General features: G+C 44.5%; 1 protein-coding gene across 2 annotated transcripts in view; it reads right to left on the bottom strand.

Annotated features, from left to right (window-relative positions):
- The window catches only part of AK5 (adenylate kinase 5), a 224,843-nt gene that overhangs the window by 19,758 nt on the left and 182,818 nt on the right, over positions 1–22,267 (bottom strand). For both annotated transcript variants that reach the window (XM_014849624.3, XM_070486633.1), the window contains exons 11-12: positions 11,616–11,779; positions 9,300–9,416 (exon numbers count right to left, since the gene is read on the bottom strand). In XM_014849624.3, the coding sequence (XP_014705110.3) occupies positions 9,300–9,416; positions 11,616–11,779 (281 nt within the window). The remainder of the gene's footprint in view (positions 1–9,299; positions 9,417–11,615; positions 11,780–22,267) is intronic.

The following is a 22,267-nucleotide window of genomic DNA, read 5'->3' as shown; positions in this document are numbered from 1 at the left end:
CTCTTCCCTCATTGAGACATAGAGTCCATTCCTCCACCCCCTTGAATCTGGGCCACCCTGTAACTGTTTTGACCAACGGAATATAGTGGAAATGATGCCACATGCTTTTAGAAGATCATAAGAGATACTGCAGTTTCTTCCTGGTCAACTGCCATCCAAGATGTCCAACTACTCTGACTGCTAAGCTGTGAGGAAGCCCAAGCTAGCCAGATGGAGAGGCCATATGGACAGAGGTGCCCGACCAGCCCTCAGCTGTCGTAGACATCCCAGCCCTAGCTCCAGGCACATGTACTCAGCCTTAGCCGCTGTCTGACTGCAGCTGTATAAAGGACCCCAAGTGAGACCCAGCCAGCCAAGCCCATCGACCCTCAGAACCTTTTAGAGAAAACATCGAATTGTTATTTTAAGCAATCTGGCTTCATCATTAACTAAAAGTGTCACTCAACTTCCCTGCACCCATGTTTTCTCATTTGTACAATGAGGATGGTCATAGAATTGCCAAGAGGTTAAAAAAATTAAATAAGGTAATGCAAACATGTTGCTTGGCGTATAGCAAACAACAAGTCTTAGCTATCATGCTGGTTTCCCATATTAGGCTACGATCTCGAGTGCAGGAGTTGGCAGTGCTTAGCTCCTAGTCCCAAGTTTGCATATAGTAGGTGATTAAGAAATGTTTGAATGAATGATTGATGGTGACATGCTTTTGGTAGCATGAATCTCCCATCTCTCTCTTAAGTGTTCTTTTGCTCCTGATGTCCCTGGGAGATGCCAATCTTGCCTCCACTACCAACCTCAACTCTGGATCAAAAGAAACTTGCTCCCTCCTGATCTTGCAGTGGTCAGGCTGTAAGGAAACGAAGGCTTGCCACCCCACTGTGGAAAGTGCCTGGGATGGGTGGGAACAAAGCCAGGCTTGGGGAGGACTTGTAGGCGACACGTGGAATCATAAGTTGCCAACTTGTGAGTGTTGATCAAACATTTATCTACCCTCTGTGAGGGATGTGCATTAATGAACAGAATAGAAAAATTCTCCAAAATCTGAAAGTGTGAAATAAACCTCTGGAATATGTCATGCAAGTTTACTGCCTGTATTAATTGGAAAACAAAAATGAGCATTTGAGCAGCAAGAAAGGCTGGGTGAAGGTTTAGAAGAAAATGACCCTTGTCCACCAGCAGAGGGCGAGCTTGGGAGGCAGCCTAGGGTTCAGTTGCAGAGTTTGGCTCCCTGGATCAGTTGCTGTTTGGGGCTGCCTGAAAAGACTAGGCGATTTTTCTAATTGTGGGGGGTTTTCAGGCCACTCTTGGGGACAGGAAAGATAATTCAGGGACTCATTCAGGTACAGAGATAATGTGTATCTGAGCAGGGGCTGGCAGTAAATGACCCTCTGGACCTAAAAAAGCACAGGACCAGAGGTAGCTTTGTCTTCCACGTTGATTCTCCCAGCATGGTCCCCAGACCAGCAGTGCAGGCATCATTAGGGATCATTAGGAATCATTAGGCATCATTAGGAAGCTTGTGAGAAATACAGTCTCATGCACAGTCCCTGACCTGCTGAATCAGAGTCTGCATTTTAAGAAGATCTCCAGGTGATTCTTCACAAATAGTTTGAGAAGTTGCTTTTCTAAACCATTTCCTCGTGCCAAGACTCATCTATCCATCCTGAATCAGCACTCCCTTCCTATAGAAAAAGGCATCACGCAGTCATTCCATTTGGAAGTGGCCTGTACTATTGATGTTTTCAATATCTAAAAAGATTTGAAATATCTGAATGAAATTCCATTTCTTTATTTTTCAAAACACTTTGGAGAGCGGAGAACTCTGTCCTTGTCTGAATGACTCACAGAGACTTAGGGACACCTCCCTGCCCTCCACATCACCCTGTGTTGTCCCCGCAATGCCAGCACTGGTTGCCTCCTGGCCTTTGGGTGTTCAGGGGATCCCCACTAGGGCACAAGACCCCTGAAGGGCGGTCAAGATGCCGAAGCAACATCCCAGCAACTGAGCGCACTGTGCTACGGCTTTCTGGATGGGCCGGCCATCCCTTAACCCCATTAGCCCCGCTGTGGGACGGGTTTTCTCTACTTTAAGGAGGAGGAAATGGAGGCTCACAGAGGCCGACGTGCCCGAGGTCACTGAGGACTAGCCAGCGACAGTGCTCAGCCAGCTGTGGGTAACTCCAAAGCCTGGCGACTTTGCCCTAATTGGGGGGCCAGAGCCTTCAGAATGGGCCTCAGGCCAGACTCCTGGTGGCCACTGGAGCCAGGCCAGGAGGGCGGGGTAGTGGGACAGGAAGTGGGCAGGGTCAGAGGCCATTTCATTGTATTTCACAGAGCTGGCTCTTGGGGTGGAGTTGGGGTCCGCACCCCCCCCCACCCCTGGCTGAAAGAGGCCAGCAGGATGTGGGCCTCAGTGGGCTTGTGATCGTGGCTCTGCCTTGGTAACTCCAGCGGGAGGAGGAGTTTACCCTGCTCTCCTCTGACCCCAACTTCCATTTTCTTCTGATTAAGTCAGGACAGTGGTTAGGCCATATTTACCAGTGAGCATGGTCATGCCGGCCAGGAACTCTCTGGTGTTGAGAATAACAGCTATCTTGTTCTCTCTGGGTGCCTCAGTTTCCTCATTTTAAAGCAAGCATAATAATAGTTTCTATCTCAATAGGATGATTGTGAGGATTAAACGGGTTAATGCGTGTCAAGCACCTGGCCCATTTCAAGCACTACAGAAACGTGAGCCCATGTTATTTATGCATTCATCCCTTTGAACTGTAAAAGCCCCTGTTGGTCAGATTTGGGCTTAGAAAGAGTCAGAGGTCCCACCAACACTTTTAGCTAAAGTCACACGCTCTGGCATATTTACCAGTCTCCCGGCCCTGGCTAACAATGAGGCGGCATGGTTATTCAAATTTGCTCTCACCCCTGGGGTATATCCCTTGGGGAACTCCATAGAGGAAGGGTATCCGAGTCATTCTAGCATTCCTAAACACACAACCTTAATAATAGTAATACCACCCCATTGCCACCATAACTCCAGCCCCCATACTGCCATAAGATGGCTTAAAGTTCTACAGTGAACCAGAAGTCAGAGGAAGAGAACAGAAAATCCCAAGTGGAAAATCCCAAGGTGGTCCCCCTGGCTCCCCATACCTCCAAACAACTAGAACACATCATCTAGAAAGTCCCTTGGCCAGACTCCTAACCTGTTTTAGTTAAGAGCCCATTCTGAAGATTAGAATACGTTGATAAATACATATAAACAGAATCACTGATTCTGTGGATGGAAAGTGTTAAGAGATAGTTAAGAGTAGTCAGGCAGAGGGATATAATGCCATCATTCATACATCCAGGAAAATTGTCTGCATATTTGGGCGAAGGGCAGAATTTCAGCTAAGAGGCTCCTGGGAGGGAAAAGCCAAGAGCAAGCCCGTGCATTTACTCCTATTGACATGTGTTTAGTTGGGTTGCTGTTGAGTAAAAGGCTGAGTTAATTCAGGAAAGCGTTTCCATTTCACACTAGGGAGTCAGGCTAAGTACACACCCCTCCTCGAGATGATAATAATCTATAAAGTGGGGATAATAATGCCTACTGAATAGCATTGTAAAGATTAATAAAATGACATCAGTAAAGCATCCAGCTCAGTTCTGGCACGAAAAATAACAGCTATTATTCTGTTAGTTATATGTTCTATCTGATTTTAACTGTATAAAGATGAGCAGAATAAAAACTGGAAGAACATACCTCAAAATGTCAATGGGGGTTATCTCTGGGTGGTTAGTTATTCTTTGTTTTATATTTTTCTGTATTGTCTCATATTTATATAATTTTTATTTCTATAACCAGAAAAATACACATAATTTTTGAAAAAAACAGTAACAGTTCATTGAACACCCTATGCAGCCTTAGACACGTGTAAGGCACTCTTCAGGATCCCGTCCAGTCTTCCCAACAAGCACTGGGGTAGCTATTTTCAAACTACATTGCCTAGAAGAGGAAACTGAGATAGGTAAAGTTAAATGACTTGCCAATGAGTTATCAAGCCGGGCTCTGAGTACAGGCTTCTTAACACCAAAGTCGCTATAACCAGGGGTTCTCAGCTGGGGGGGAGACGGGGACGGTGATCAGCAACCCCACCTCCTCCTTCAGATTCCTTCTGCCGCTGTCACACACATCTACACACAGGCACACTCGCTGACATCTTTCCCTTCCTCAATACACCATATTGGATTCTGAAGGCACAGAGGATTAATTCAATGGGGGAAAAACAAGCCTTGGGAATAGAAAATAGGAAGGTAATAGAGAAATCACATACAGGCTTCCCACTAAGCTGTGGACATTAGTTTGCACTTGGTTTTTACAGATGTTATGTACACTAGCGGAGCAAATCCTAAAGGACTTTGCATCTCAGAGAACTCGGCTATAGTTTGCAAAAGCATCAGCCTAGCTAACTGAACTGGATTTTTTTTGGCAACAGATGGTCCTGTGCGTCAGGCACATGAGGCTCTGTGACTGGTGAGATGTCCGCAGGCTGGTTCAAACCATTCGCAGGCCTGATGAGCATATAAGAGACACTCACTATGCTCTCAACCAGGCTGACTGCTCTGAATCTCTGCAGAAAATCAGATGTCTGTATTTGTCTCTGCCAAATTTCAAATTAATTACTTGCCTGTAATTTGGAGGGGGCTGTACAAACGATTGGGTCCCTGCAGGGCATAAATGAATCAATAGCAGTGGCTCATTCTGTGTTTGTAGCATCTCTGTTCCTCTGGTCAGCTTTCAAGCAGGTGCTGGTTTTGGAGGGGTGGATGAGTTCTCTCGCACACAAGCCTAACTGATATTAGAATCTTCTAAAGTTACTGTGTGTAGGGACAAATCAACATCATGCTTGGGCTTTGCAAACTGCCCCCCGCAGTATGCAAAAGACTGTTTTTAAAGACTCCTGGCTTGAAGGTCAGTGCTTCAGTAATGAAGTGGGGCACCTGTATATTTTTCGAAATGGAATCCTGAATTTTAGCTTTGGGTGAAGCTGCCCAGGCACCATATTGAGGACTCTTTCTGACTGCTACAGTCCTAGGTAGGTTTCTTTTCTGCCACATTCTAACACCTGTCTGAATGGGGCCCACAGTGGGAGAGGAAGTTTTGCCTTACTATGGAGAAGATCATATGGGTGATTTGAATTCATACATACCCACAGGCCAGGGACAGACCAACTGTCCGTCTAAAGCCCTCAACTTACCCTAACTGGGTCATAAGCAAAGGACAAAGGTGTGACGGAGCTGGGATTTACACATTTGGGTGAGGTGTGACTAAAAATGAGTGAGCTAAACGAGATAACATTTATAGCCTTTTATAGCTTAAAAATACATTTATGTATGTTCCCTCATCTGATGCTCACAAAACCCTCTAAATGGGGTGTGGCAGGCATACTGTTATCTCCATTTTACAGAGGAAGAATCTGTAGGTGTGTGACTGGATGAGGGTCACACTAATATATGGCAGACGGGAAAATCCAGATTTTCTGATTCTAGACCACGAGTGACATGCTTTAAAGGTGCCATGAAGCGCAACATGAGTGACAATAGTGCTGTCACTGCTCCGAACTGTTCGGAATCCCACAGGCCTAAGTTTAGGGATTTGCCTTCAGACGCAGTTTTAAAAGTTCCAAAAGGAGAATAAGGATTATAATATTGTTGCTGTTTGTACACAGTAGTTGACCAAAAAAAGAGATACTCATCTCATTTATCACACCTGGCCGCTTGGGGGTCTCAAGAGAACATTCTATTACCTCTGACAGCAATTTAAAAAAAAGAATTTGGAAAACATGTTTTCCCCAGCACTTCCAAGCAAGTGCATGACCTGTCCTGACCCTGCCAGAGGCCCACCCAGGGCTCTTGGGACCTTAAGTTCACAGGAAAGGTCAGTGTGAAATCAGCTGGGGGCTGCTGCCACCTTGAAGCCCGAACCTCAATAAACATTGTTGACCCTGCAGCGTTCGAGCACATTCCCACTGTATTTCAATGATGTGTTTACGCGACAGCCAGTCTCCACCAGGTAGGGAGCTCCTCCAGGGCCAACCACACTGTTCTGCATCCTCTTCTCTGCATCTCCCCTCAACCTCTAGCCTTGCACAGGCCCTGATTCTAGGTGGTGAAGGAAAAATGCCCCTGTTCCTCAATTACTCAGCGTGTATCCCTACATGCCGTATCCCCAGCCTGGACAATGGCTAGAAGATTAGAATAAACAAAAATGTAAACAATCCATGGAAGATTCAGCATCATTAAGATGTCAATACTACCCAAAGTGATCTACAGATTTAGTGCATCCCTATCGAGTCCCAATGGCAAATTTTTTTTTTTGCTTGAGGAAGATTAGCCCTGAGCTAACATCTGTACCAATCTTCTCCTACTTTGTAATGTGGAGTGCCTCCACAGCGTGGCTGATGAGTGGAGTAGGTCCACGCCCAGGATCTGAACCCATGAACTTGGGCTGCTGAAGTGGAGTGTGCAGAACCTTAACCACTCGGCCATGGGGCAGGCCCCCCAATGGTGTTTTTTTTTTTTTTCCAGAAATAGAAATATCCATCCTAAAATTCATATGGAATCTTAAGGGACCCTGAATAGCCAAAACAACCTTGAAAAGTTGACAGCCTTGCATTTCCTGATTTAAAAACTTATCAAGCCACAGTAATCAAACAGTGTGGTACTGGCATAAAGACAGACATGTAGACCAGTGGAATAGAATAGAGAGCCCAGAAATAAACTCTCACGTATGTGGTCAACTGATTTTTGACAAGGGTGCAAAGACCATGTGATTGGGAAAAAACAGTCTTTTTAACAAATGGTGTTGGGAAAACTAAACATCCACAAGCAAAAGAATGAGGTTGGGCCCTTACTTTATACATATACAAAAATTAGTTCAAAATGGATTAAAGAACTAAATGTAAGAGCTAAAACGACAAAACTCAGAAGAAAACATAGGGGAAGATTTTTATAACATTGGATTTGGCAATGATTTCTTGGATATGACACCAAAAGCACAGGAAACAAAAGCAAAAATAGACAAGTTGAACCATACCAAAATAAAAAACTTCTGTGCATCAAAGGACGCAATCAACAGAATGATGAAAAGGCAACCTACAAAATGGGAGAAAATATTAGTAAATCATATATCTTATAAAGGGTTAATATCCAGAATATACAAAGAACTCCTACAACTCAATAACAACAAAAAACCAAACAACCCAATTAAACACTGGGTAAAGGACTTGAATAGACATTTCTCCAAAGAAGATATACAAATGGCCAACAATCACATGAAAAAGATGCTCAACATTTATCATTAAGGAAATGCAAACCAAAACCACAATGAGATACCACCTTACACCCATTAGGATGGCTACTATATTAAAAAAAAAAACAACAGAAAATGACAAGTGTTGGTGAGGATGTGGAGAAACTGGAACCCTTGTGCACTGTTGGTGGGAATGTAAAATGGTGAGGTGGCTATGGCTGGTGGTGCATATGTATATGTATAGTATGCCAATTCCTCAAAAAATTAAAAATAGAATTACATGATCAAGTAATTTCACACGAAATTACTGTGTACATATTCATACACACACAGTAATGTGTATATAAAGAGCTGAAAGCAGGGTCTTGAAGAGACATTTGTATATCGGTGTTCATAGTAGCATTATTTACAATAGCTGAAAAGTGGAAGCCACTCAAGTAACTATCAATAGATAAATGGACAAACAAAATATTATTCAGCCTTAAAAAGCAAGGAAATTGTAACACGTGCTATAACATGAGTGAACCTTGAGGACATTATGCTAAGGGAAGTAAGCCAGTCACAAAAGGACAAATCTGTCTGATTCTACTTACATGAGGGCCTTCAGTACTCAAATTCATAGAGACAGAAAGTAGAATGGGGGCTGCCAGGGCAGAGGGAGGGGAAACAGGGAGCCGTTGTTTAATGGGTGCAGACTTTCAGTTTTGCAAGATGAAAAGAGCTCTGGAGATTGGTTCCACAACAACGCAAAATAGGTAACACTAGTGAACCGTACACTTTAAATTGGTTAAGATGGTAAATTTTGAATACTTCCTCTATTTTAACAGATTATTAAAAATATATCAAACGAGGGTGCTTGCCTGCTGGTGTAGTGGTTAAGTTCACGTGCTCCACCCTGGTGGCCCAGAGATCATGGGTTCGGATCCTGGGCGTGGACCTACACATCACTCGTCAAGCCACACTGTGGTGGCATCCCACATACAAAATAGAGGAAGATTGGCACAGATGTTAGCTCAGGGACAATATTCCTCACACAAACACACACACATATCAAATGAAATAATATATATGACAATCTTTCAAAACTAGTCTAAAGAGATATCTATATAAGTAGTAAATCTTGTAGGCTCTGGAGTCTTTGTTTAATCAATGGGGATAATTGCCTCCCTCTTGCCTGTTCTTTGCTACATGTGTAAAGTGCGTAGTACAGGACCCAGCCCAGAGTAGGTTCAATAAATGGTAGCTATAATGGTTTTTACTTCCTGCTGTTCCCCTGTGAGTGGTCCTGACCCATCCTCTTCACTAGGAGCGGGGGGGACTTGGGAAGGTGGGGATGGTGGGAGGCTGGAGTGGTGGGTATATTTGATTCGGCCTGTCTGGCACCCATTTCTCTGCCTTCTTCTACGGGCATCCCTCTTCTCTTTGGGTAATTTCCCTTTCCCTTCTGAGTCTGTGTGATTCAGGTGTGGCGCCTGTTCTCTCTCCTCCCTTCCCATCCCTGTTCTGGTCCTCCAGGCTGGATCAGCCTAATCCTGAAGATTCCATCACATGCCTTCCATCCTCCCCTTGGCCACAGTGATTGGCTCAGAGATGGGCCCATGACCCAATATCCAGGATAATGAAACACAGCCCAGGAGAATAGAAACACTTTTCTGTGAGGTCACTTAGATGATGGAATAGAGGCCTGAAACAGCAAGAAAATGAGTCAACACAAAGGAAGGAAAATCCAAGAGATGGAGAAAGTCAGATGATTGATGAACAAATTTGAATACATGGATCCAACCAAGTGTGAACCACTCCTGGAGGTTTCAGTTAGTTGAGCCACTAAATCCACCACCATCATCTCTCACCCCACCCCCACCCCCTTTTTTTGCCAGTGTGTTAGAGTTTCTGCCATTTGTAATGGAAAGTTTTGATTAATGTAATTGGGAAAGGGATACACTTTGAATTTATCCCCCAACCTCAATGATATCCCCTATTTTTCTTCTGGGATGTTCCCCATAACAACACTCACCCTACGTCCGAACTCTTCCCCTTGCTTCACTTCCCGAGGATAGCCGTCAATCAGGAAGCCCTTGCTGCCACTGAGGCTGGCCACCATGGCCTCCTTCAGGAGCTCCAGAATGATGCCCTGGAGCGGAGACAGAGAGGTCAGGGCCTGAGCTCTTCCACAGAACAACACAGAACGACCACAGGTCTCCTCAGTTATCCCATTGTGGGAGGGAGAAAGGTTCAGGTGAGATGAAATGCAGACAGCAAGACACCGTATTTCATCAATTGTAAATCTCACTTCACCCCTCTACATTTTAATGTCTATAAAATTGGTAGGTATCTTACGATTAGTGCTGAGTGATAGTTTAATTATTAGTGTTTTTCTTACTAGCATCTTTTTGTTTTTGAGGAAGATTAGCCCTGAGCTAACAACTGCCACCAATCCTCCTCTTTTTGCTGAGGAAGACTGGCCCTGAGCTAACATCCGTGCCCATCTTCCTCTATTTTATATGCCTGCCACAGCTGGCTTGATGAGCAGTGGGTAGGTTGGCACCCAGGATCTTAACCAGTGAACCCTGGGCCACTGAAGTGAATGTGCGAACTTCACGGCTGCGCCACCGGGCCGGCCCCCACATACTGGCATATTTTATTAACTAAATTTTATTGGGGTATCTTAAAATAATGGCATTTAGATTAGATGAAATACTCATTATTTCATAGAGTGGCCCTCATGAATCAGGCATTATGGCAGTTTACAACTAGACCAAACAGGGTATAAAATGTATAGCACTGTTGGCTTCTTTCCAGGAACTATGTTAGAAAATTTGACATCCACTGACTTGAAGAGACTTTCAGTAGATACGAAGTAGCATTTTCTAGCAATATTGCTTTCTCTCTTAAAAATTTTGATTTAATCTGTGCTTATGGAAAAAAAGGGAGGAGAGATACATGAAGCTTGGGAATGGATGTAGGAAAAATGCAACCAGTGCTCAAATGGGGAGGACCTCCTGCTCCCTGGCATCCACGGACATCCCCTGGCATCCACTGACTGTTGGCAGGGGCTCGGGCAATGCAGCCCTCACAACGTGGTCAGAATTGATCCCTAGGTGATTGTGAATCAACTCCTCATGAAGTTTATATTCTCATGAGGAAGACAGATGATGAGCAAATAAATATATAATAAAGAGGCAGCTAGAGAGAACTGCTAGGAACAAAATTAAAGCAGGACAAAGAGACACAGAGTGCTGGAGGTGCTATTTTAGATAGAGTGGTCAGGGAGGGCCTCTTTGATAAGTTGTGACATGTAAGCAGAGATCTAGATGAAGCAAAGGAACAAACTACATGAATATATGAAGAGCCCTTAGGCTGCGGAAAGAGCAAGTGCAAAGGCCCTGAGGCAGGAACAGCATGGCCTGTGGGAGAACAGTGAGAAGGCCAGTGGCTATCCAACAAGTGAGCAAGGTGAGAGTGGTGGGAAATATGTTAGAGAGCTAGCTGGAGTCTAGAGCCACAGGAAGGACTCTGGATTTCATTCTAAGTGTTGAGGGAGCCACTGGAAGGTTCTGGGGAAGGGAATAACTCAGTTTGAAAATGTTTTCAAGAAATCACTGTGGCTGCTGGAAAAGAGTAAACCATAGAGGGGAAAGAGCAGGCACAGGAGGCAAGCTAAGAGGCTGTTGCAATGGTCTGTTTGCTTTCATGAGGACCATTCTGGCTTCCAGGTGGGAAATAGATTGCAGCTTGTTGAAGAGGAAGCAGAAAGCTCTGTTAGTGCATAGGGACTGTATTGTACAAGGCGTAATGACAGAGCCCAGCATGGAACCTGGGATGGCAAGGGTGAATATTTTTTGATACCCATGGCATCCAGCTTCTCAGAGATGGATGGTGACTTGAAAAGAAAAAAGATACATAACAGGGATATTCATTATTTAAACTACATAGGGGAGATATCAAATTTAAAGATAATGCTATCATAATGCCCAGAACTAGACCAAATCATCATTTTCTATTTTCCAAACGTTTCTAATCCTAGGTTCTGCTGCACCATGCTCACCTCTGCTTTGAAGATTTTAACTCTAATGTAGGTACCAGTTTTGAGGGAAAACAAAAAACAGGGTAACATTCAAGGGGCTGGCAGAGCAACAAGACAGAAGGAACCTGGGTCTGGACATATTGGTCCAACAGATGGGCAGTGGACCTCCCACCTGCCTCTGGACTGTTGTATAAGAGAGAGATAAAACACAGCTATTGTCCTTTCGGGTCTCTTTGTTCTAGCAGCTTAGACTAATTGCAACACCCCAGAAGATCTCCCCAGGCAGGGAAGGCAGCTGTTGCTTACTGAGGGCACCAGGTCTCCACGTTCCATGATGTCTCTGATCAATTTGCTTCTTTCAGATTCTGATGACAGCTCATTACGCAGGAGCTCGCCAGTTGAGAGATGCGTAAATCCATATTTTTCCACCAGCTTTTCACACTGTGTGCCTTTGCCAGAGCCTGGGCCACCTAGAAAAGAAGTCATGTATCAGACATCCATCCCAACTCTGGGCCTCATTTTTGACCAAAGTCACCACGGTGAGCAAGCCTCAGTGCTTCCCTCGCCAAGCACGTATTGAGTACTTAAGCTGTGTGGGTACCTGTGGATACAAGGGAGAACGGCATACAGTCCTTGCTCTCCAAGAGCTTACTGTCCATGGAGGGGAGGGGTTACAGAAAAACGACTGGCAGTTACTACGTGGTGGTCTGGTGGGGAGGAGTTCAAGCTGCTACAGGGGTGCAGAGAGGGGTGCACGACTCCGTTGTGGTAGAGATGCAAGTCCGAGAAGTTCCCTGGGGAACTGAGTCTGCTCATGAACTGAGTCCAGCACTGACCACAGTGCCTGACACATAGTGAGCACTCAATAAATGCTAGCTGTTAATTAAAAAAGAAAGTTTTCATTTTCAAACAATCCCAAACTTACAGAAGAGTTATAAGTAGAGTACAAAGAACTTTCTGAAACATTCAAGAATAAGTTGCCAGCCTGATGCCTCATCACTATGGAACATGTTAGTATCATTTCCTTCAAACAAGGAACCAAGCACATCCTCCTGCATAGCTACATCTTCAGACTCCATGCACATTTCATTGCGATTGTCCCAGTAATGTCCTCTGAAGCCAATGGATCCAGTTCAGAATCACCTGCTTCCTTTAGTCGTCATGTCCTCTGGTCCCCTTCCCTAGGGAACAGCGCCTCCATGTTTCCTTGACACTTTCAAGGATTACAAATAGTTATTTTGTAGAATGTCCCTCAATATGATTTTTTCTATTGTTTTCTGGTTATTATAACTAATTCTGAGTATCCGCCATATTCCTTAGATGACCATTATCTCTTTGACTCGCTCTTGTCTCCCCAAGTATAAATAGTTGTGAAATTGTAGGATTTTACATCTGAAAATAATAATAGCTAACCTTTGCCAAGAGCTCACTGTACCAGTCACTGTTCTAAGCACTGATGTGTATTCATTTAAAATAATCTTAAGAGGTGGCACTGTTTTCTCCATTTTACAGATGGGGAAGCAGAGGCACAGAGAAGTTAACCCCACTGCCTCAGGCTGCATAGCTAGTAAGTGGCCAGTCTGAGATTTGAAGCCTGGACTCTGGCTCTCAGCTGCCCTCCCTCCTCTCCTCCTGCTGTAGCCGGTTTACTGGGCCTCAGTTCAGGTCCTCACACTCTTGGCCCATGGCAGTCATTCCACCTCCACATGGGGTGGGCGGGGAGCTTTGGAGTCCGGCACACCGGCTAGCGGGATGCTTTGCCTGAAAAGCACGTCACTTCCCAGCTCCATAGCACTCAATGGCTTCCCATTCCCCACAGAATAAAATCCAAGCTCCTTAGAGTGGCATTTCAGCCTTCTAGAAGCTAGTTCCCGTCAACCTCTCCAAGTCCTCACCCAACACTGTCATGTCCATCCACATGAAACCGGCAAACAGCCATTGATGATTAAGTATCTACTAAAGTTTTTTCCTTTTTGCAATTATTGATGATAGCTTTTAGCTATTTAACCCACCCATTGTTAACTGTGCTGTTGAGGCAATATGTTGTCTGACTCCCACTAGGCTCCTATAGATAAATCTCGCTGGAGCCTGGGTCACCATGGTAATGGGTGTGTGAGCTGTTTTTCAGGAATTAGAACTCCTTGTCCACTTCAGGCCACTTGAGACCACCAACTCATCAACTGGGCCCGTGCAGATGTCCGATAGGCGACCTTTTGACATCAAAAGGCTAAAAACTCCACCCTCAGATCACGCTAACTCCGCCATTTTGTGAACATGGGTCCTATGAAGAGGCATGAAATCTGATTACGCTTGCGCAGATCATCAATTACCTCACCTCTCCTCACCTCCAATCACCCGTCTCCACATTTCAGACCACCTTGCCCCCATCCCATAAACACCCCTGAGTCCCTATTTTCAGGGAGGTGAATTTGAGGCTCGTGCTCTCGCTTCCTCACGTGGCTGCCTTGTGAGTAAACCCTCTCTCTGCTGCAATCTTGTCCCGGCGTTTGGCTTTCTGGGCGGTGGGCAAAAATGAACCTGGTTCGGTAACACACATATTGTCCCTTCAATAAGACATGCTTTTCCAGTGTGGTTTTGCTCTTTCAGGTCCTCAGCCTGGAAGGCCCTGCTTTCTCCGCCTCTCAAGACCCTCTTTGCCCCTCAGGCCTGGATCAAATGCTCACGCCTTCTGACGGGAACCAGGCCTCCGCCCTCATCTCTGCTGGAGCCAGGGCTTCAAACGGCGTCTAGCTGCCCCCGCTGTCCTATGCTTGGTCTCCAGGTCTCTCACTAGCGCAGCACCTTGCACACAGTAGGTGCTCCATAAATGCCTCATGAATCGAGGTTTTCTTCTTAAAAGGGAATATTTAACACTACAACGCAAAACATGATTGAGAGTTGAGCACGGGAGTGGGGATTCACGACTTATTCTGCAATTTTCTGGTTTGCCTGTCTTCATTTTCAAACTTTCTCAGAAGAGTTGGCGACTCCCCTCTTGAGGGACAACGTTAGCTGTTGTCCCTCATTAGGAGAAGAGCCTTTCACTCCCTTTCCTTCACCTTGGCAGAAAATCCAGGAAAGGTTTTCTGTCTTCCGCTCATCCATCAGCTGCCCTAAGCCAAACGGGAAGGTTCAGACCCTCACAGTATTGTCACAGGGGGACTAGATGTAACAGGAAAACAGCAATTACGGAGGCTCGCAAAAATCAAGGAGACCACTTAGAAGGAGAAGCCAACTGCCTACGTCAGCTCCCAGCACTGTGACTCTCGTCTCCTGGGACACTAGAGCTGGAGAGTGTGGGAGCAAAAGAAGGCCACTCAGGGAAGAAGTGCTTCCGGAAGATGAGTAAGGGGAACAAAGGGCTGAGCTCCTGCAGAGGCCAGGAGGGCTTCTGTTGCCGGCTTTACCTAGAAACTCTTTTCCCGGGATGGCTGGCAGCCAGTCATGTGGAAAGGATATTTTCAGACTTGGCTCATGAGGCAAAAATGCTGTGTTCCAATTATTTTCTTCCTTCAGCATCCTACTAATGTGACTATTATAGTTTTTGTTCCTCTAAAATGTTATTTAATAAATCTCGACACAAAGGTGATTAAAAATCTTCAGCTCAAATTAACAACAGCTGTGTGTTAAACAGCAGCCGCGGCGGCCCCAGTTAGAAACCTTTCGTGGGAGCAACCCCTGCAAATTCTTAGCATTCTTTAGCCAAATGGTGCAGGCACCCTGGAATTTTAAGTAATCTGCACAATGGCTTGATTCTTCCCAGGGCTCCAAACTGGAGAACAAAGTGATTTTTATCACCACGTGAAGGCACCAAAACCACTAGGAACATAGGAATTTTCATATACCATCACTTACACGTCTTGGAGGTCTTAACTTATGACTCTTAAATAAAAAACATTTGGGCCTTGTTATCCTTCTAGGATAATTTGTTACGTGGAAAAAAATCTTTTGGGGTGCCACATATCAGAATGAGCGGGCAGTGTTCTCTGGTGACGAGATGACTGACAGCAGATGAGGAGCCGTCACATTTACTGTCATCGCATTGATTTTTAGCTTAACCCCCTGAGCAAACCTATACACAAGACTGCGTGGTGTGATTCATAAAAAGAGTCTAGAATCTGAGGTTCCATTCTGAAAGGGTCTGTCAACACTTCAAAAAAAAAAAAAAAAGGTGAAAACTCTTTATTCTCACCCTCCAATGTAATTTAAAATTTTTTCTTTGAGGCCACGGGTGCTTATCTTGTGAAGAGTGGAAATACTGTGAGCTCCCACTTCACAGCTCAGGGTGTCACTCCCCCTGAGGCTCCCAGAGCACCGAAGAAGGGAAAGGAGCCTGCAGGAGAACCTCGAGCCCAGGGGACCCATGTCTATATCTCCATTCGAGCATTCTCTTTGGTCCCTGGTGTTCTTTGAGGTGGAATTGACAAGCTGCGTCCCCTCGGCAGGCCCACCTCGGCCATGTTTTTCCAGGGTGCTCCTTATTTACTGGAGCGGTCCTCTCTTAGGGGACAGCTCCTGGATTCACGAGCTGGGCTCTGCAGAAGACCTGCCTTCTCAGGAGCCATTGCAGGGGGCTTGGGCTTGGGGGAAAAAAGAATGAAATGGCAAAGCTGGCGTGTTACAGCACATTCTGGGCTCGGGAAGAAAGCCTAAACAAATACAGATGTCGGGTAGAGAATTAGCAGAATCCCAAATACAAACCAATGCATGCATCTAAGTTTCTAATACACTCTTATTTGTAAATATTTTCAATAGTACTGGCACAGAGTAGGTCATTATGTCCTTTGTTGACATTTTATTGTATCTTGTTAACTACGTAGACTGCAACCTGGAATTAAGCATGAGGCTATTAATCAGCTCTTCATTTGACAAACGTACGTTGGGCAGCTGCTATAGGTCAGATGCTGTGCTAAGCACTGGGAATAAACAGACTCAGAGGCCCTGTCTTCCATCAGAGAGCTCACAGTCTAATGGGAGGAGGACAGGTGAGGCCAGCATCACAGCCATGTGGTGGGGCGATGAGCCCGGCCTATAAACACCACTGCAGGAGCCCCCGAAGGGGCCCCTCGCCCAGGCGTGGAAAGGGTAATTAATGAGCAGGCATAATTACCTTTGCCAACACAGGGCACATGTGGAAAAGAAGAGCATACAGTTGAGCTTGGTACCTTCAGAAACGTGACTTGGAGCAGGACAGGGTCCTGCAGAGAAGGGTGGGAAGGGGAGGAGAGTGATGCAGTGGGAAGGGCACAGCACGGCTGGATCTGGCAATAAACTCTGGCTCTGCCCCTTACCAGTCATGTGGCTACAGGTGAGTCTTAATTTCTCTGAGTCTTAGTTTCCTCATCTGTAAAATGGGAGGAAATAAGAACCAACCCTCTGCCTCATTCTACCTTTCACTCGCCTTCCTTCTTACCTCCCATACCTGACCAGTTGCTAAGCTCTGTTGAGTGTACTTTTGAAAAGCCTCTGAAATCTGTCCCTTTGTCCCAAATCTCATTGAAAATTTCCCTTGCCCCATCTTTCTGCCAAAAAATTACTGCTTGGTAAATGCTATTTACAATGAGAGGAGGTTACGTATCCCTCAGCTCTACCTGAGTTGCTCCTTCAGGGTGTCATCCAGCATATCAGGGTTTGAATTAAACACAATCCAAAAACAAGTATGGGGACTAGTCATCACTTTGAGCGGTCGAGACCACTTGCAGGTGATTCAAATATATATCAGTGTGTGTGTTTACACACACACACACACAAACACACACACATATATATTTGACATGTATCTGGCTTAGAAAACCCCTAAAGTTTATTTCCTCTAAGGCAAAGCAGAGGGGACAGCATTGTCTAGGTTCTAATTGCCATCAGCAAAGCTTCCCAGGCCTTAATTCCCATTCCACCCCAGCCTCAGAGGTCTTTAAACCTCTTTGGCACCAATACCTGCATTGTTAACCCAATTTCAGCTCCCTATTGATCTGACTGAACCTGGGAGTTCATCACGGCTTGGGTCTACCCTCCCCCTCTGATCATGTCTTCCTCTCCCTTTCTCTTTTCCCTTGATCTCACTTCTTCTCAACCTGTTCTCTGCCCTCATTGTGACCTCATTGAGTTGGCCCATTTCCTTTGAGCTCCACTTACCTCCCTGACCAGCTGGACACCAGGCCTTTTCTAGTAACTTTGAATCCTTTGCCCTTTTGAATTCTATTGCGACCGCCATGAGAACCGCCAGCCTGCTCTCTCTGCCAACCCACCACTTACTTTATCTGCATCTACTCTGGGTTGCTAAGAATTCCCGGAGAAAGTAGGAAAACCAAGTCAACTGGGTCATGCTACCTAACTTCACAATAGCTTTTAATGATTCTTGGCAAACATATTCCTCTTTTGCTGATACCAAATTGGATGTCCATGGATGGATTCTAATATATTTCCCCATTGTTCTCAAAATAGCAAACATTCTTATTCATCTCACTCTTATCAGGCATCTTTAATCCTCCTACTCACTAAGAAGGTGAAGATTATCTTCGTTCCTCAACGTTTTCCAAACATATGTGTCCTCATCCTTTGTCTTCCATCTCTCCTTTCTCCTGTTTGGAAGACTTTATACAACTATTCAGCCTAAGGCTAACCTCTCTGCCTTGGCTCTTGTAGCACCTCGCATTTTCCTTCACAGCACTTTTCACAGTATATGGTAAATTATCTCTCTCTCTCTCTCTCTATCTATAAGCTATAGTTTGCTTCAAGTCTGTCTTCTGTATTAGACTCTGCGGTCCACAAGCACAGGATATGGGTGTGCTTTGCTTACCACGGTGCCAAAATACAGTGCCTGAAACACAGTAGACACTTTATAATAGTGGCTGAAAGAATAAATAATTTAATGATGAATGGATCCTCTCCTCCTGCCTGCTCCAAAAATTTGATCCTCTCTTTCTTGTCCCCATTAAATTTATTCCTCTCAGCAAGCATCATCTCTTCTGTTTAGTGACATGCTTGCTTCTCCCAAGTCCAAATGAAAATATTTCCACCACTGTTTGCATCCTCTAGTTATGTTTATATTATTTCCCTTTATTTCAGTAGCCTAAAACTGCCTGTTTCCATTGCCTCCTCTTTTATTGACTCCCTATTCTCTTGCAAGCTACCTTCTACCCTCATCACTCTCTGAAATTGATCTTTTAAAGTTCTACAGTGATTGGATAATTGTCATATTATTCAATGACCTTCTTCTAGTCTTTACTGTCTTTGACTCTTTAGTAGCATTTAGCCCCACTGATAAACATCTTGAAATTCTCTCCCCTCCTGGCTTCCAGGACACATGGTTTGCTCACATTCTCTCCCTTCCTTTGCCAGGCTGAAGCTCACAAAGCGTGGAAACTACTTTATTTATGTTGGTATTCCCACAGAACCTTGCACAGTATCACAGGCAATTGTTAAATAGAGTCAGTGTCCAGGAGCCTTGTGGTCCCACACAAGTGACAATTCTATTCCCTTTCACATAAAAGGAACACTGGACCAAAGGACTTGAGTTCCAGGCACACATCTCAGACCTTTCTCTAGATCAAGTCACTTAGCCTCTCTCAACCTCGTCAATTACAAAGTATGAATGAACATAATGCCTATTGGTTGTGAGGACAAAATGGGGTAATAGAAATAAATTGCTTGGAACAGTAGCTGGCACAATTAAACACTCAATAACCATCAAGATTATTATCTGTAAAATGAGGCAGCTAGCATTAGTGACTCTTAAAAGTCCTCCCAGCTCCACCATCTATGATTTTACAAAGATTAGACACAGCATTTCTATAGTGTGGTACTATTTTAACATCTTTAAAGATGGAGAGTCTTCACAGGTACAGCTTGTGAAGGTATCAGATATCTTTTGCAAATCAAACTATCCTATTTTTAGACAGTTCTCAGAGTTTTTCTACCTCTTGAAATATTTCTTTCTCTCTAAATGAAAACAGGCTCCAGGTTGGGTTCAGGTTTTTGTGACTGAATGATTCCTTTCGGAGAAAAGCTATTATGCCGTCAGATCATGAACTGACTGTGCCCTAGGAATGGTCCTCAACCACTGTGGGTCCATGAGTCACTTTAAACGTTCTGTATCGGGGATGAACTGCATCACCATGCTGCGTCTCAGCAGGCTGTTGCTGGGAACTGACTCTCTCTGACCAGAAACAATTAAGAAAAATAGAACTTTATCCTCAAAGACAACATCTCTATTAGTTCTGAAACTCACTGCTGCTTCAGGTTATTTGGTGAATAGGATGAGATATGCCTGTGATAGAGGCAGCTGAAGGTTATGGAAGAACTTACACGGGACTAGGACCTTCTTGATGGCAGGATTGTGCCTCACAGTGCCCGGTGTATAGTAGGCACTTAATGGTTGTTAGATCAATGAAGGAATGAATGGATGGATGGTGAACGATCAGTGAGCTTCAAGGAGGAAGTCCTGTGCATGATGCTGGGAGGTAGGAGACTTTGGTTCTAGACCATTCCTACTTTAAACTAGCTGAGTGATCTTGGGAAAGTTACTTCACTCCTTGGATGCTAGCTTCCTTATCTGTAAACTGAAGAGTCTGGATTAAATGAGTGGCTTCCTGTGTTATTTTGTATCACTCTTCCTAAATAGTCCAGCTTTCCTGCCACGGTGTTCCTCCCTAAGGAAGGATTCTTCATCCCCACCTTCTTGAACTTAAGAGTTCCCAAGTGGCTTGCTTTGGCCAATGAAAGGTGGGCGGAGGTGGATGTGTATCACATTTAGGTAGAGGTTTTTATAGCCAGGACGTGGTTTTCCACCTCTCTTTTCTCTTTTCCTTGATACTGGCAATGTTTCTGATAGCAGGGCCTCAATCAGCATGGTTACCAGAGTGAAACCCAGTCAATTGTTGATGAACACGTAGCCTTAGTCCAGAAGAGAAGAAAAAGAGGAGGAGGAGAAGGAAGAAAAAAAGAAGAGACATCTTTGTTGTTCCACACCACAGAGATTTTTGGGAGGGTTTGTTTGTTACTCTAGCATAACCCGCCTTCCTCTGACTGATACTTTCCCAAACCTGACTGTGCATCAGGATCACCTGGGGACATTTAAAAAATTCCTGAACCAGTAGATCTCTGAACCTCTGGGTTGAGGCTCAGGAATTTACAGCTTTATAAAGTTCCCCAGGGAAAGTGGACAGATATGTGCAATTTACTTTGAAATGTGTAAGGAAAAAAAATGTGTTGATGAATGGATAAAGGGATGGACAGAAGGACAGATATGTGATGAAACAAGTTATAGTAAAATGTTAATGGTGAAATCTAGGTGGTGGGTATACAAGTGTTCACTGTAAAATTCTTTCAGCTTTGCTGAATGTTTGGAGTATTTTCGTGATAAAAAAAGATGATCTTTAAAGGAAACTCCCCAGGTAATTCTGATGATTAGCCCAATTTGGAACTTCTAGACGAGATAATCCAAGCAAGGCAATTTGCTGTGAATTTCCCAGTAGTCCTTGCAGCGGGTCTTTGTTGATAGTTCCTTTAATATTTATAATGTAGTGATGCTGAGACAATGGATCTATCATGACTGAATAGTTGTTATGATGGTTAGTAAAAATGCTCGTTGCCTTATCAATAGCAGGGCCACCCTCTCTCTTGCAGATGAGGGGACTTTCTGTTTTCTCAGCTAAAGCAGAGAAAACAGGAGGGGGACTGGGGCTGATTTTGTACCAATGGAGTGATTTAGAGACAATCATGTTGGAGAAGTTGCTGCAGACTGTTCAGAGAAAGGTATCTGGTTCACCCTGCTTTTGGCTCAACACTGGATCTAATAAGTATCTGTTCTATGTGTTTATCCGTAAAAATTCATTTAATCCTTAAAACAACTGTTTGAAGAACGTGTATTTGTAACCCTATTATACAGGTTAAATCTGTGCCCAGTGGTCAGTTCTACCCTGGTAACCGCTAAACTCTACAGTCTCTTGCATGGAAGACCGTTCTGGAAATCAGACAGACCTGCTGATCAGAAATGCACTGCACAGTCTTCAATCAATTGGAGTGGTCATGGGGGGCTGGCTTTCCTCGTGGCCCCATAGTGTTGCCAGGTGAAATACAGGACGTCTAATTAAATATTGCATGAGATGTGCTGACACTAAACGCTGTCAACGTTTATCTAAAATTCAAATTTAATGAGGTGTCTCGTATTTTTATTTGTTAAGTCTGGCAACCCTACCAGGCCCCACCACTGAATAGCCTAGAGATTTTAGGGGCGTGATTTCGGCTGTGTTCTGACAACTCTAACACCCTGTGATTCTGGATTCATTCAGCTATACCCACCACAGGCACAGCGAGATACATGAAAGGTCTAACTAGGACAAGACTCTGAAACTGGCTTCTGTGACTCTAGCTCTCAGGAGACAAGGAAGGTTCAGGTCTTGGGTGAGAGGAAATGGCAGGCACTGCGGCAGTGACTCCTAAACACTTCCACCCAACACAGCTCACAGCACCCTAACTCCACCTCCAAACAGGGCCTGCCCCCAAAGGAAACACCACTAAAAACCCTGGCCTTTCTTTCTTTCTTTCCCTAGAGGTCTCCAGGGCCTGTTCCAGACCCAGCTCACCAAGCACATTCAGTTTTTCAAACTTACAGACTAGAGCCTTCCAAAAGTTGCTTCAGTCAGGCTCTGCTTATTTGGGTCTCGGAATTCTTTGTTCTAGAGCGCTCCGCCTCTTCCAGATTCCTATGTTGTAGCCCCTTCACGCTATGATCTTAGGCATGTATTAAATGAATACAATAGGCAATTTATAAACTTAGCCCCTCTTTTCTATTTTTCCCTTTTTTTAAAGAAAATAGTTTGCTCTACTGTAAAAGAAATATACGCTCCCTATTGAAGATTTAGATGATTCAGAAAAGCAAAAAGAAGAAAAATCTCCCATAATCCCACTCCCCAAAGGTAACTACCAAAATACATTTTTTGTTGTTTCTTTGCAGCTTT

The sequence above is a fragment of the Equus asinus genome, chromosome 16, assembly GCF_041296235.1.
Source record: "Equus asinus isolate D_3611 breed Donkey chromosome 16, EquAss-T2T_v2, whole genome shotgun sequence".
Taxonomy (NCBI): domain Eukaryota; kingdom Metazoa; phylum Chordata; class Mammalia; order Perissodactyla; family Equidae; genus Equus; species Equus asinus.
Note: the sequence above shows the minus strand (reverse complement) of the source record. Positions and strands in the feature narration are given on the sequence as shown.